The sequence below is a fragment of the Trachypithecus francoisi genome, unplaced genomic scaffold, assembly GCF_009764315.1.
Source record: "Trachypithecus francoisi isolate TF-2019V2 unplaced genomic scaffold, Tfra_2.0 Lachesis_group2, whole genome shotgun sequence".
In the NCBI taxonomy this organism is placed as follows: Eukaryota; Metazoa; Chordata; class Mammalia; order Primates; family Cercopithecidae; genus Trachypithecus; species Trachypithecus francoisi.
The window spans coordinates 92,225,599-92,239,663 of NW_022681465.1; the positions used below are offsets into that span (position 1 = coordinate 92,225,599).

Genomic DNA, 14,065 nt, shown 5'->3' on the forward strand with positions numbered 1-14,065 from the left:
AAGAGTTTAGTTGACTTTTGTTCTCTCTTTTGCCTTATAAACAATTTCAAATGATTCTATTATTAACAGTCATCACACATATGGTTAGAAACTAGCTTAAATGTCAGTAAAAGAATTGCTGAATTAGAGATTTATTTTATTCTTTCATTGACTCAGGAGGGGGAAAAATCAAATGACATCATTTCTCTGTTCTTCCTCTGGTAGCAGTAGAAAGAAAACAAGCCAGGAAAACCATGCTGGGCTGGCTCAGGAAGCAGAACAAAATAATTTTAATATAAATAACTTTTTCCTGTAATTTAATATTTTCAGCACACACCTTAAGTCCTGTATGTGACTTTCAAGTTCTACAGATAAAAAATAATTATGGGAAACACTGATTAATTTAATTGGATATTTTCAAAGCAAATAATAAAACAAAATACCAAGCTTTAGAAATTCTATTTCAGCAAAACTCTGGAGTCAGATAGTTTGCATTCTGATCCTGGTTCTCCCACTGGCTCACTATGTCACCTTGGGCAATTGACTCACCTTCTTTGTATTTAGTTTCCTCATCTGCAAATTTGGCATTAAAAGGCATGTATTTCATAGAGGACTGATTGAGTTATTATATGTAAAGAGCCTAAGTACTCAATATGCTTGCTACTGTTATTACAGCAGATCTCAATTCTGTTAGCACAGCCAAATTGCCTCTGCAGTATTTAAAAGTCAAATTGCAAAAAGCAATCTTGGTCCAATTGAATCAGAATCCTAGGACGTGGCTTCTATGCATCATTTTTTTAAATGGGCAAAGGACCTGAATAGACATTTCTCAAAAGATGACAAATGGCCAATGGATAGATGAAAATAATTCTCAACATCACTAATTATCAGGAAAATGCAAATTAAAAAATCAAAGAGATATAACCTTACACCTGTAAGAATGTCTGTTATCAAAAAGAAAAAAGATAACAAGTGTTGGCAAGGATGTGGAGAAAAGAGAACCCTTGTACAATGTTGGTGGGACTGTAAATTACTATACCTATAAGGAAAGCTACAGGAAGGTTCTATAAAAATCTAAAAATAGAATTACCATATGATCCTGCAATCTCACTTCCAGATATAAATCCAAAGGAAATGAAATCAGCATATTGAAGGGATATCTGCACTCTCATGTTCACTGCAGCATTATTCATAATAGCCAAGATGTGGAATCAACCTAAGTGTTCATCAGTGGGTGAATAGATAAAGAAAATGTGATATCTGTCAATCTAAAGTTATGCCTTTCTGAGTTACAGACCGTAGAAATATATAGAGAAATAACCAATGGACAATTATTCAGCCTTCAAAAAGAAAATCCTATAATTTGTGACAATGTGGATGAACTTGGAAGACATTATGCTAAGTAAGATAAACCAGGCACAGAAAGACAAGACATGTTATCACTTATAAAGAAGTCTAAAATAATCACATTTATATAAGCAGAGTAGAATGGTGGTTACCAGAAGCCAGGGGGTTGGGGGAATAGGGAGATGTTGATCAAAGGGTACAAAGTTTCAGTTCAACAGAAGAAATACCTTTTTGAGATTTATTGCACAGCATAACTAGAGCTAATAATAATGTGTATTTCAAAATTGTAAAAAGTATTTTTCAAATGTTTTCACCACAAAAAGATAAGTATTTGAAGTGATAGACATGCTATTTAGATTGATTTAATCATTTTACATTGGATACATATATCACAACATCACTTTGTACCCCATAAATATATGTGATTATAATTTGTCAGCAGTCAACAATTTGTTAATTGGTAACTGTGATGAGCTGTCATTGTTAAGAGCTAGGGGTCTGGTGTGAGACCAAGTTTCCTCACCTGTATTTAGGGCTACAGCACCCCTCACTGGGTATTCTTCAATAGTCTTTTATATGGTTTCACTGCCTCCTGATCCAACCTGCTACACTAGTCTTCCATGCAATTGTCGAATTCATTTTCTAAAAATCAAGTTGTCCTTAAATTCTTCCTTTCATTAAATTAGCTCTCCCTTACTGAGCAAATGAAATTGCTTAAATTAACTCTCCCTGACTGAGCAAATAAAATACAAAATCATTAGGATGACACCCATGACTCTGGCCATTGTTCACTTTTCTGGCCATCTCTCTTAGTAACAATTATACCTTTCTGAATAGAGTCCACTTCCGTGTAAGGTAGTGGGCATGTTATAGGGAGTATCAATGTACCTGCTGGCTAACAGTTAAAGTTAATTCTGACTCCGTCTATGATCCCATTTGGGATAGTGAATAGCAACATTTGGATAGCAGGGGATCTGTTCTTCAAAACAGCTCTATTTCAAAAAAACTGCACTCAAATCTACTTGGTTCCTAAGCTCAAATAATGAGAGTTCAGGTAGCAAGGCACACTTCTATTTGAAAAGCAATGAAAATATTAGTATTGAAGTTAAATACTGAATTTATGAGAACTACTATAAACCTTCAGAAAAGGATGACCCCCTGAAGAAACTTGAATGTTCCCTGTATCATTACAGAAGTTGAAAAAGTTAGATGTAGGCATGAGGTGCTCTGTCTTCCCGAGAAAAAAAAGGCTAATGGGGTGGGGGATGTTTCATGTACCTTCTTTTCAGCATCAGATTTGGTTTAAGTGTCATGAGTAAAGCCATGATAGAAGCAGAGGATGGGAAGGCTGCCTGACAGTCTATATCCCAATGATTACCAAAGTTCTGATTTATCACTTGCTTAATAATTATTTTCTAAGAGTGTCCCAGGGAGAGAGCATAGGGAAAGTAGAATGCCACATACATAGAATATTAATGAGCTTTTCCATCAACTGCTTCTAAGAGAGTGTTCTCTTCTTAAGTAGCATGTACTTACATCTTAAGTAGATGTACAAACAGTACATCTTTAAGATACCAAGTACCAATGAAATGAAGAAGCTGGAAGGAAAAGCAAACATGTACCTTAAGTACTTTTTGAAGTACTAAAGTTTCAGAATGGCAGCAATCTTACTCATACTCCATCTTCTTGCAAAAAAGGATCATGATTAAGTCTGAAAAGTCATCATTTCTAATCAAATACAAGGAAAGCTGTATTTTAAACATTAAAAACTTTTTCATTTCTCTATAATCCAAAATGCTACTATAGAATTATTTCAAAATCTCACATTTCACATCTAAGAATCCAAATAAATCCTCTTATAGCTAAGTATTAATTAAACCATTTTTTATTGTGTAGCTGTGGAATTTTTCCACATAAAATAACTATGCATGACCACTACTTCTCTAGCAATCAGAAAACCAATGAATATCAGTAAGTTTCCTTAGGCCACTCAGGGTTAGGGCTAAAGCCAAGAATACACTTGAAATTCTTGGCCCTTGATCTAAGTTCAGACATTTCCAGGGTAAGCAAACTAAAACTGGACTAAGATGGCCAGAAATGATTACTAATGGATCTCAGAGATCAATATTACACTAAGTACAAGGCAAAAAATTTCCTGTTACACCTAACAGGGTTTCCATAAAGCTGTATGTCTCAAAACAAAACATTTTAACCCTTTTAGACCATGCCTGGGAAAAAATAATGTAAAGAAAACAATTTTTAAGTATATGCTATATGAAGAGTATTTTCAGATGAAATCTATCATCTGTAACAACCAGCACCACTATTTATGTTGGGATACTTTCGAAATAGCAGAGCACTTTCATGTATGTTACCTGGTAGCTGGTAGATGCTATTCTCACTTACGTTTTGCTAATAAAGAAACAAAGACTCACAGCCAATAAATAACATGTTCAAGATAATCCAGCTGGGCTACAGCAGTGACAGACCTTAAATCTAGGTATTCTCACTCCACATCCCCGTACTCTCTTTCCCCTCCCAAGTCTTCAAATAAGCATAACTTCAAATACAGGTATTCCTTGCCTTCTCCCTGCCTCTCTCCCCTCATCTTCCCTGCACCGTTTGCAATGCTGTTTTCAGGCCTCCACTCCACATCTAATCTAATTTTACTCAGCAATTTCAATGTAGATATTCCTACTAAAAATTAAGGAGTTGATCCAAGGATAAAAGTGGAAGTGGAATTCTACAGAAGTTCATATTAAGGCATTTTTAACTTCTAGGACTACATAGATATTTATCATTATCCACATCTGTTGGGCTCTTAAGTTAGCATGTTGATTATTTGAGTCTTGGATTCTTGTATTTGGCATAATGACTGTCAAGAACTGGATAGCAAGAGATCTGTTCTTCCAAATAACTCTATTTCAAAAACCATACCCAAATTTACTTGGTTCCTAAGTTCAAATAGTGAGAGTTCAGGTAGCAAGGCACATCTCTCTTTGAAAAGCAATGAAAATATTAGTATTTAAATTAATACTGACTTTATGAGAACTACTGTAAACCCTCAGAGAAGGATGACTCCTAAAGAAACTTGAATGCCCTCTGTATCCTTACATATATTGGAAAACTAAGAAAAAAAAAACTAAGAAGAAAAGATTGGCACAGTCACTATGTATCCCCTACCAGAGTGAAGCTTCTCTATCTATGAGATACTTACAAAGAGCCCTGGCGTTCCTCAAAGGAAAAACTGTTAGGAACATATTTAGTGAAATAAATTTGGTTTTCAGCAGCTACTGAGAAAGCTGCAAACCATGAAACAGGGTATCTTTGCTGAAATCATTGTAAATTTGAATATAATTTCAACTGTGGTAGGTGCCAAGAGGTGGTGCATTTCCTTCCTGAATTTGGTAGACTTGCAATTTCTAGTTGATAGGTAAGAATCAACCTAAAGTAGTGATGTTGGTGAGTATGTATAGCTCAGTATCTCAAAAATAAACTCAAATGTTAAATACCATAATACTACAACTAATAATCAGAACACATAAGTTCTAGTCTTTTCTGCCATCAACTAACCATGACTTTGAGGTCACATTTCTTCAACTGTAAAATGAGGCATAATCTTCAACAATATCTAAGATCCATCTCAGCTGTAAGATGCTCTGATTCTTTCTTTTTGAAATTTTACTTTTGTTCTGCTTCTAAAACTTCAAAAAATGGTTATAAAAGCAACACAATATATTTGTTGTGATTTAAAAATATGTAGACAAATATAGATAAGGAAATAAAAAAATACCCATAATCCTACTACCCAGAGATAACTGCTAAACCCCATGAAAGAAACGCATGGGGTATTTTATAACTTGTTTCATTTAACATATTTTAGACTTCTTGCTATGGCATTAATGTTCTTCTGAAACACTGACTTGTAAAATAAATGGGCAAGGGTAAAATGCAGGCATATAAGAATCACTCAGGGGTGTCCCAGGCAGCCATTCCCTGGTTTTTCTGTTCCCTGTTCACTCTGACAGGTTCCTGGGGGCTGCAACTCTTTCATTCAAAAGAGTTGGCAGTGGCCGAGCGCCGTGGCTCACGCCTGTAATCCCAGCACTTTGGGAGGCCGACGAGGGCAGATCATGAGGTCAGGAGATCGAGATCATCCTAACACAGTGAAACCCTGTCTCTACTAAAAATACAAAAATTTAGCCAGGTGTGGTGGTGGGTGCCTGTAGTCCCAGCTACTCGGGAGGCTGAAGCAGAATGGCGTGAACCCGGGAGGAGGAGCTTGCAGTGAGCCGAGATTGTGCCACTGCACGACACAGCGACACTCTGTCTCAAAAAAAAAAAAAAGAAAAAAAAAAGAGTTGGCAGTAACTGTAATTTCCCTCAGGAGCATTAGGGAAGAATCAAGCCGAAGAGCACCATCCCTCTGAAATCACTTTTAATGGCTACTCAGTTAGAATGAGCCATCATTTATTGATCAGTTCCTTTCACTGGATATCTAGGCTATTTTCATTACTGTAAACATTGTAACGAACATCTGTGTAGCTCCATCTTTGTACATATCTGTAATGAAACCCGTGCACTTCCTCTTCGTTAACTAGTAATAAGGGACTGTTAAGTTGCAAAGTCTCTCATTTTGTTCAAATGAAATCCTATTAAATATGAGAATCTGACATAAAAAGGAAGGATGAACCTCAATTAGGAAATGTGGCTACTCACCAGCATCTTTGATCCAATTATCATAAAGATGCACAGTCCTCGATGTAAGATCACTGAAGGCCATTTTCCACTGGATTTACTGGCTCTTTTAATGGGTTCTTCAGTAAAATAAAACAGAAATGAGTTTATGATCTATAAATGCAAATGAAGTCAAGCTTATAGTAATACATTATTTAAAATGCTAAAAATTTAATATGAATAACTGGCAAGACAACAAACTCCCACTGAAGGCAAATGCATTAGTAAATTACTTTAAACCCTGATGCAGTTGCAAACATTTCAGCTTTTCTATCCTTCTAGAGACACTGCTAACTTCACTGAAAAAGACTAACGTTCTATTTACAAGACTCAGAGCAGTAAATGAGTTTAAGAACTTTCATAGGAGCAGCTCCCTTTTATGCTGACAATATAGATCAGGAACGGACTGCACTTGAAGTGGCAAAGCTAAAGCAGAAACCCAGGAGAAGAAAGTCAAGAGATACACAAACTTTCAGAGAAGATAAGCTGATTCTAGACTTAGAGCCATCCGCAGGCCTCATAAGGTCATCTACATGAAAATTTTTATAATTTAAGTAGAATTGAGACAGAAAGTGGGAAAGGAAGGTCTATAAGAGCCAAGGAAAGGCTGCTTAGGTTATCTAGACAGATACACAAGAATAACTGGAGAAAGAAATCTGAAAAAGAAGACCAGTGAGGAGAAACTAGCCTTACTATGTATTAAAAGATATTGTAGGGGGCGGAGCAAGATGGCCGAATAGGAACAGCTCCAGTCTCCAACTCCCAGCGCGAGCGACACAGAAGACCGGTGATTTCTGCATTTTCAACTGAGGTACTGGGGTCATCTCACTGGGGAGTGGCGGACAATCGGTGCTGGTCAGCTGCTGCAGCCTGACCAGTGAGAGCTGAAGCAGGGCGAGGCATTGCCTCACCTGGAAAGCGCAAGGGGGAAGGGAATCCCTTTTCCTAGCCAGGCGAACTGAGACACACAACACCTGGAAAATCGGGTAATTCCCACCCCAATACTGTGCTTTAAGCAAACGGGCACACCAGGAAATTATACCCACACCTGGCTGGGAGGGTCCCACGGCCACGGAGCCTCCCTCATTGCTAGCACAGCAGTCTGCAATCTAATCACAAAGCAGTAGCGAGACTGGGGGAGGGGCGCCCGCCATTGCTGAGGCTTAAGTAGATAAACAAAGCTGCTGGGAAGTTTGAACTGGTTGGAGCTCACAGCAGCTCAAGGAAACCCGCCTGTCCCTGTAGACTCCACCTCTGGGGACAGGGCGCAGCTAAAAAAATGACAGGGAAAGCAGCAGAGGCCTGTGCAGACCCGAATGACTCTGTCTGACAGCTTTGAAGAGAGCAGTGGATCTCCCAACACGGAGGTTGAGATCTGAGACCGGACAGACTGCCTGCTCAAGTGGGTCCCTGACCCCTGAGTAGCCTAACTGGGAGACATCCCCCACTAGGGGCAGTCTGACACCCCACACCTCACAGGGTGGAGTACACCCCTGAGAGGAAGCTCCCAAAATAAGAATCAGACAGGTACACTCGCTGTTCAGCAATATTCTATCATCTGCAACCTCTGCTGCTGATACCCAGGCAAACAGGGTCTGGAGTGGACCTCAAGCAATCTCCAACAGACCTACAGCTGAGGGTCCTGACTATTAGAAGGAAAACTATCAAACAGGAAGAACACCTATACCAAAACCTCATCAGTACGTCACCATCATCAAAGACCAGAGACAGATAAAACCACAAAGATGGGGAAGAAGCAGGGCAGAAAAGCTGGAAATTCAAAAAATGAGAGTGCATCTCCCCCTGCAAAGGAGCGCAGCTCATTGACAGCAACGGATCAAAGCTGGTCAGAGAATGACTTTGACGAGATGAGAGAAGAAGGTTTCAGTCCATCAGACTTCTCAGAGCTAAAGGAGGAATTACGTACCCAGCGCAAAGAAACTAAAAATCTTGAAAAAAGAGTGGAAGAATTGATAGCTAGACTAATTAATGCAGAGAAGGTCATAAACGAAATGACAGAGATGAAAACCATGACACGAGAAATACGTGACAAATGCACAAGCTTCAGTAACCGACTCGATCAACTGGAAGAAAGAGTATCAGCGATTGAGGATCAAATGAATGAAATGAAGTGAGAAGAGAAACCAAAAGAAGAAAAAGAAATGAACAAAGCCTGCAAGAAGTATGGGATTATGTAAAAAGACCAAATCTACGTCTGATTGGGGTGCCTGAAAGTCAGGGGGAAAATGGAACCAAGTTGGAAAACACTCTTCAGGATATCATCCAGGAGAACTTCCCCAACCTAGTAGGGCAGGCCAACATTCAAATTCAGGAAATACAGAGAACGTCACAAAGATACTCCTCCAGAAGAGCAACTCCAAGACACGTAATTGCCAGATTCACCAAAGTTGAAATGAAGGAAAAAATCTTAAGGGCAGCCAGAGAGAAAGGTCGGATTACCCACAAAGGGAAGCCCACCAGACTAACAGCAGACCTCTCAACAGAAACTCTACAAGCCAGAAGAGAGTGGGGGCCAATATTCAACATTCTTAAAGAAAAGAATTTTAAACCCAGAATTTCATATCCAGCCAAACTAAGTTTCATAAGTGAAGGAGAAATAAAATCCTTTACAGATAAGCAAATGCTTAGAGATTTTGTCACCACCAGGCCTGCCTTACAAGAGACCCTGAAGGAAGCCCTAAACATGGAAAGGAGCAACCGGTACCAGCCATTGCAAAAACATGCCAAAATGTACAGACCATCGAGGCTAGGAAGAAACTGCAACAACTAACGAGCAAAAAAACTATTTAATATCATAATGGCAGGATCAAGTTCACACATAACAATATTAACCTTAAATGTTAATGGACTAAATGCTCCAATTAAAAGACACAGACTGGCAAACTGGATAAAGAGTCAAGACTCATCAGTCTGCTGTATTCAGCAGACCCATCGCACATGCAGAGACATACATAGGCTCAAAATAAAGGGATGGAGGAAGATCTACCAAGCAAATGGAGAACAAAAAAAAGCAGGGGTTGCAATCCTAGTCTCTGATAAAATAGACTTTAAACCATCAAAGATCAAAAGAGACAAAGAAGGCCATTACATAATGGTAAAGGGATCAATTCATCAGGAAGAGCTAACTATCCTAAATATATATGCACCCAATACAGGAGCACCCAAATTCATAAAGCAAGTCCTTAGAGACTTACAAAGAGACTTAGACTCCCATACAATAATAATGGGAGACTTCAACACTCCACTGTCAACGTTAGACAGATCAACAAGACAGAAAGTTAACGAGGATATCCAGGAATTGAACTCATCTCTGCACCAAGCGGACCTAATAGACATCTATAGAACTCTCCACCCCAAATCAACAGAATATACATTCTTCTCAGCACCACATCGCACTTATTCCAAAATTGACCACATAATTGGAAGTAAAGCACACCTCAGCAAATGTAAAAGAAGAGAAATTATAACAAACCGTCTCTCAGACCACAGTGCAATCAAACTAGAACTCAGGACTAAGAAACTCAATCAAAACTGCTCAACTACATGGAAACTGAACAACCTGCTCCTGAATGACTACTGGGTACATAATGAAATGAAGGCTGAAATAAAGATGTTCTTTGAAACCAATGAGAACAAAGATACAACATACCAGAATCTCTGGGACACATTTAAAGCAGTGTGTAGAGGGAAATTTATAGCACTAAATGCCCACAAGAGAAAGCAGGAAAGATCTAAAATTGACACTCTAACATCACAATTAAAAGAAATGGAGAAGCAAGAGCAAACACATTCAAAAGCTAGCAGAAAGCAAGAAATAACTAAGATCAGAGCCGAACTGAAGGAGATAGAGTCACAAAAAACCCTCCAAAAAATCAATGAATCCAGGAGTTGGTTTTTTGAAAAAATCAACAAAATTGACAGACCGCTAGCAAGACTAATAAAAAAGAAAAGAGAGAAGAATCAAATAGACGCAATAAAAAATGATAAAGGGGATATCACCACCAACCCCACAGAAATACAAACTACCATCAGAGAATACTATAAACACCTCTACGCAAATCAACTAGAAAATCTAGAAGAAATGGATAATTTCCTGGACACTTACACTCTTCCAAGACTAAACCAGGAAGAAGTTGAATCCCTGAATAGACCAATAGCAGGAAGAAGTTGAATCCCTGAATAGACCAATAGCAGAAGTTGAATCCCTGAATAGACCAATTATTGCCTCTGAAATTGAGGCAATAATTAATAGCCTACCAACCAAAAAAAGTCCAGGACCAGATGGATTCACAGCTGAATTCTACCAGAGGTACAAAGAGGAGCTGGTACCATTCCTTCTGAAACTATTCCAATCAATAGAAAAAGAGGGAATCCTCCCTAACTCATTTTATGAGGCCACCATCATACTGATAGCAAAGCCTGGCAGAGACACAACAAGAAAAGACAGTTTTAGACCAATATCTCTGATGAACATCGATGCAAAAATCCTCAATAAAATACTGGCAAACCGGATTCAGCAGCACATCAAAAAGCTTATCCACCATGATCAAGTGGGCTTCATCCCTGGGATGCAAGGCTGGTTCAACATTTGCAAATCAATAAACGTAATTCAGCATAGAAACAGAACCAAAGACAAGAACCACATGATCATCTCAATAGATGCAGAAAAGGCTTTTGACAAAATTCAACAGCCCTTCATGCTAAAAACGCTCAATAAGTTCGGTATTGATGGAACGTACCTCAAAATAATAAGAGCTATTTATGACAAACCCACAGCCTATATCATACTGAATGGGCAAAAACTGGAAAAATTCCCTTTGAAAACTGGCACAAGACAGGGATGCCCTCTCTCACCACTCCTATTCAACATAGTGTTGGAAGTTCTGGCTAGGGAAATCAGGCAAGACAAAGAAATCAAGGGTATCCAGTTAGGAAAAGAAGAAGTCAAATTGTGCCTGTTTGCAGATGACATGATTGTATATTTAGAAAACCCCATTGTTCAGCCCAAAATCTCCTTAATCTGATAAGCAACTCCAGCAACGTCTCAGGATACAAAATTAATGTGCAAAAATCCCAAGCATTCTTATACATCAGTAGCAGACAAACAGAGAGCCAAATCATGAATGAACTTCCATTCACAATTGCTTCAAAGAGAATAAAATACCTAGGAATCCAACTTACAAGGGATGTAAAGGACTTCTTCAAGGAGAACTACAAACCACTGCTCAGTGACATAAAAGAGGACACTAACAAATGGAAGAACATACCATGCTCATGGATAGGAAGAATCAATATCGTGAAAATGGCCATATTGCCCAAGGTTATTTATAGATTCAATACCATCCCCATCAAGCTACCAATGAGTTTCTTCACAGAACTGGACAAAACGGCTTTAAAGTTCATATGGAACCAAAAGAGAGCCCGCATTGCCAAGACAATTCTAAGTCAAAAGAACAAAGCTGGAGGCATCATGCTACCTGACTTCAAACTATACTACAAGGCCACAGTAACCAAAACAGCATGGTATTGGTATCAAAACAGAGATATAGACCAATGGAACAGAACAGAGTCCTCAGAAATAATACCACACATCTACAGCCATCTGATCTTTGACAAACCTGAGAGAAACAAGAAATGGGGAAAGGACTCCCTATTTAATAAATGGTGCTGGGAAAATTGGCTAGCCATAAGTAGAAAGCTGAAACTGGATCCTTTCCTTACTCCTTATACGAAGATTAATTCAAGATGGATTAGAGACTTAAATGTTAGACCTAATACCATAAAAACCCTCGAAGAAAACCTAGGTAGTACCATTCAGGACATAGGCATGGGCAAAGACTTCATGTCTAAAACACCAAAAGCAACGGCAGCAAAAGCCAAAATTGACAAATGGGATCTGATTAAACTAAAGAGCTTCTGCACAGCAAAAGAAACTACCATCAGAGTGAACAGGCAACCTACAGAATGGGAGAAAATTTTGCAATCTACTCATCTGACAAAGGGCTAATATCCAGAATCTACAAAGAACTCAAACAAATTTACAAGAAAAAAACAAACAACCCCATCAAAAAGTGGGCAAAGGATATGAACAGACATTTCTCAAAAGAAGACATTCATACAGCCAACAGACACATGAAAAAATGCTCGTTATCACTGGCCATCAGAGAAATGCAAATCAAAACCACAATGAAATACCATCTCACTCCAGTTAGAATGGCAATCATTAAAAAGTCAGGAAACAACAGGTGTTGGAGAGGATGTGGAGAAATAGGAACACTTTTACACTGTTGGTGGGATTGTAAACTAGTTCAACCATTATGGAAAACAGTATGGCGATTCCTCAAGGATCTAGAACTAGATGTACCATAAGACCCAGCCATCCCACTACTGGGTATATACCCAAATGATTATAAATCATGCTGCTATAAAGACACATGCACACGTATGTTTATTGCGGCACTATTCACAATAGCAAAGACTTGGAATCAACCCAAATGTCCATCTGTGACAGACTGGATTAAGAAAATGTGGCACATATACACCATGGAATCCCATGCAGACATAAAAAAGGATGAGTTTGTGTCCTTTGTAGGGACATGGATGCAGCTGGAAACCATCATTCTTAGCAAACTATCACAAGAACAGAAGACCAAACACCGCATGTTCTCACTCATAGGTGGGAACTGAACAATGGGATCACTTGGACTCGGGAAGGGGAACATCACACACTGGGGTCTATCATGGGGAGGGGGGAGGGGGAAGGGATTGCATTGGGAGTTATACCTGATATAAATGATGAATTGATGGGTGCTGACGAGTTGATGGGTGCAGCACACCAACATGGCACAAGTATACATATGTAACAAACCTACACGTTATGCACATGTACCCTAGAACTTAAAGTATAATAATAATAAATAAAAAAGATATTGTAAATCTGCAATAATTAAGACAGTGTGGCACTGGCACATGGAGGGAAAAATGAATGTAATAGATTAGAATGTTCAGAAATAAACTAAATACACTTGAAAATTGAGAACTATATTTCAGTAACTAAAATATACCTAAGATATATATTTTACCATATTTTAATATCTCTAAAATCAGGACTTACCTTACAAATGAATGGTATGTCAAAAAATTACTGGTATATTTGATTCAAAGCCATGTGATGGGAACATGAAAAAGTCCTAGAGATGATGGTGGTGATGGTTGCACAACAATGTAGATGTACGTAATGCCACGGAACTTCACACTTAAAAATGGTTAAAGTAGTAACCATTTAAATTAAAATATATATAAAACGTAAAAATAATATTTTACTACGATTTAAAAAAATTGGCTGGGTGTGGTGGCTCACACCTGTAATCTCAGCACTATGGGAGACTGAGGCAGGCAGATCACCTGAGGTCAGGAGTTGGAGACCAGTCTGACCAACATGGTGAAACCCCGTCTCTACTAAAAAAACACAAAAACTAGCCAGGCATGGTGATGGGCACCTGTAATCCCAGCTACTCAGGAGGCTGAGGCAGGAGAATTGCTTGAACCCAGGAGGCAGAGGCTGTAGTAAACAGATTGTGCCACTGCACTACAGCCTGGTCCAGCCTGGGCGACAGAGTGAGACTCGGTCTTAAAAAAAAAAAAATCCTCTAGGGTTCCCACAAGAAAATTCAGACTCACCCCTAGGATTCTAAAGTAAAGCCATTTTATTTATATAAGTATAGATAAAATTATATATGGCATATGGAATATGATAAGGTGGTATCTCCAATGACTGGGGATTGAATTACCAGGCATTATTCACTATATGATGTGGTATACCTGGACAGCCATCTAAGACAAAAAAGTTCAATCCAAGTGTTATAATATAAACCAAGGCTGGGCGTGTTGGCTCAAGCCTGTAATCCCAGCACTTTGGGAAGCCGAGGTAGGCAGATCACAAGATCAGGAGATCGAGACCATCCTGGCTAACACAGTGAAA

General features: G+C 38.7%; 1 protein-coding gene across 3 annotated transcripts in view; it reads right to left on the bottom strand.

Moving 5' to 3' along the window:
• ELOVL7 (ELOVL fatty acid elongase 7) overlaps positions 1-14,065 on the bottom strand; it is a 112,538-nt gene that overhangs the window by 27,655 nt on the left and 70,818 nt on the right. For all 3 annotated transcript variants that reach the window (XM_033179647.1, XM_033179648.1, XM_033179646.1), the window contains one exon: positions 6,046-6,143. In XM_033179647.1, coding sequence (XP_033035538.1) covers positions 6,046-6,109 — 64 coding nt within the window. In that variant the 5' untranslated portion in view covers positions 6,110-6,143. The remainder of the gene's footprint in view (positions 1-6,045; positions 6,144-14,065) is intronic.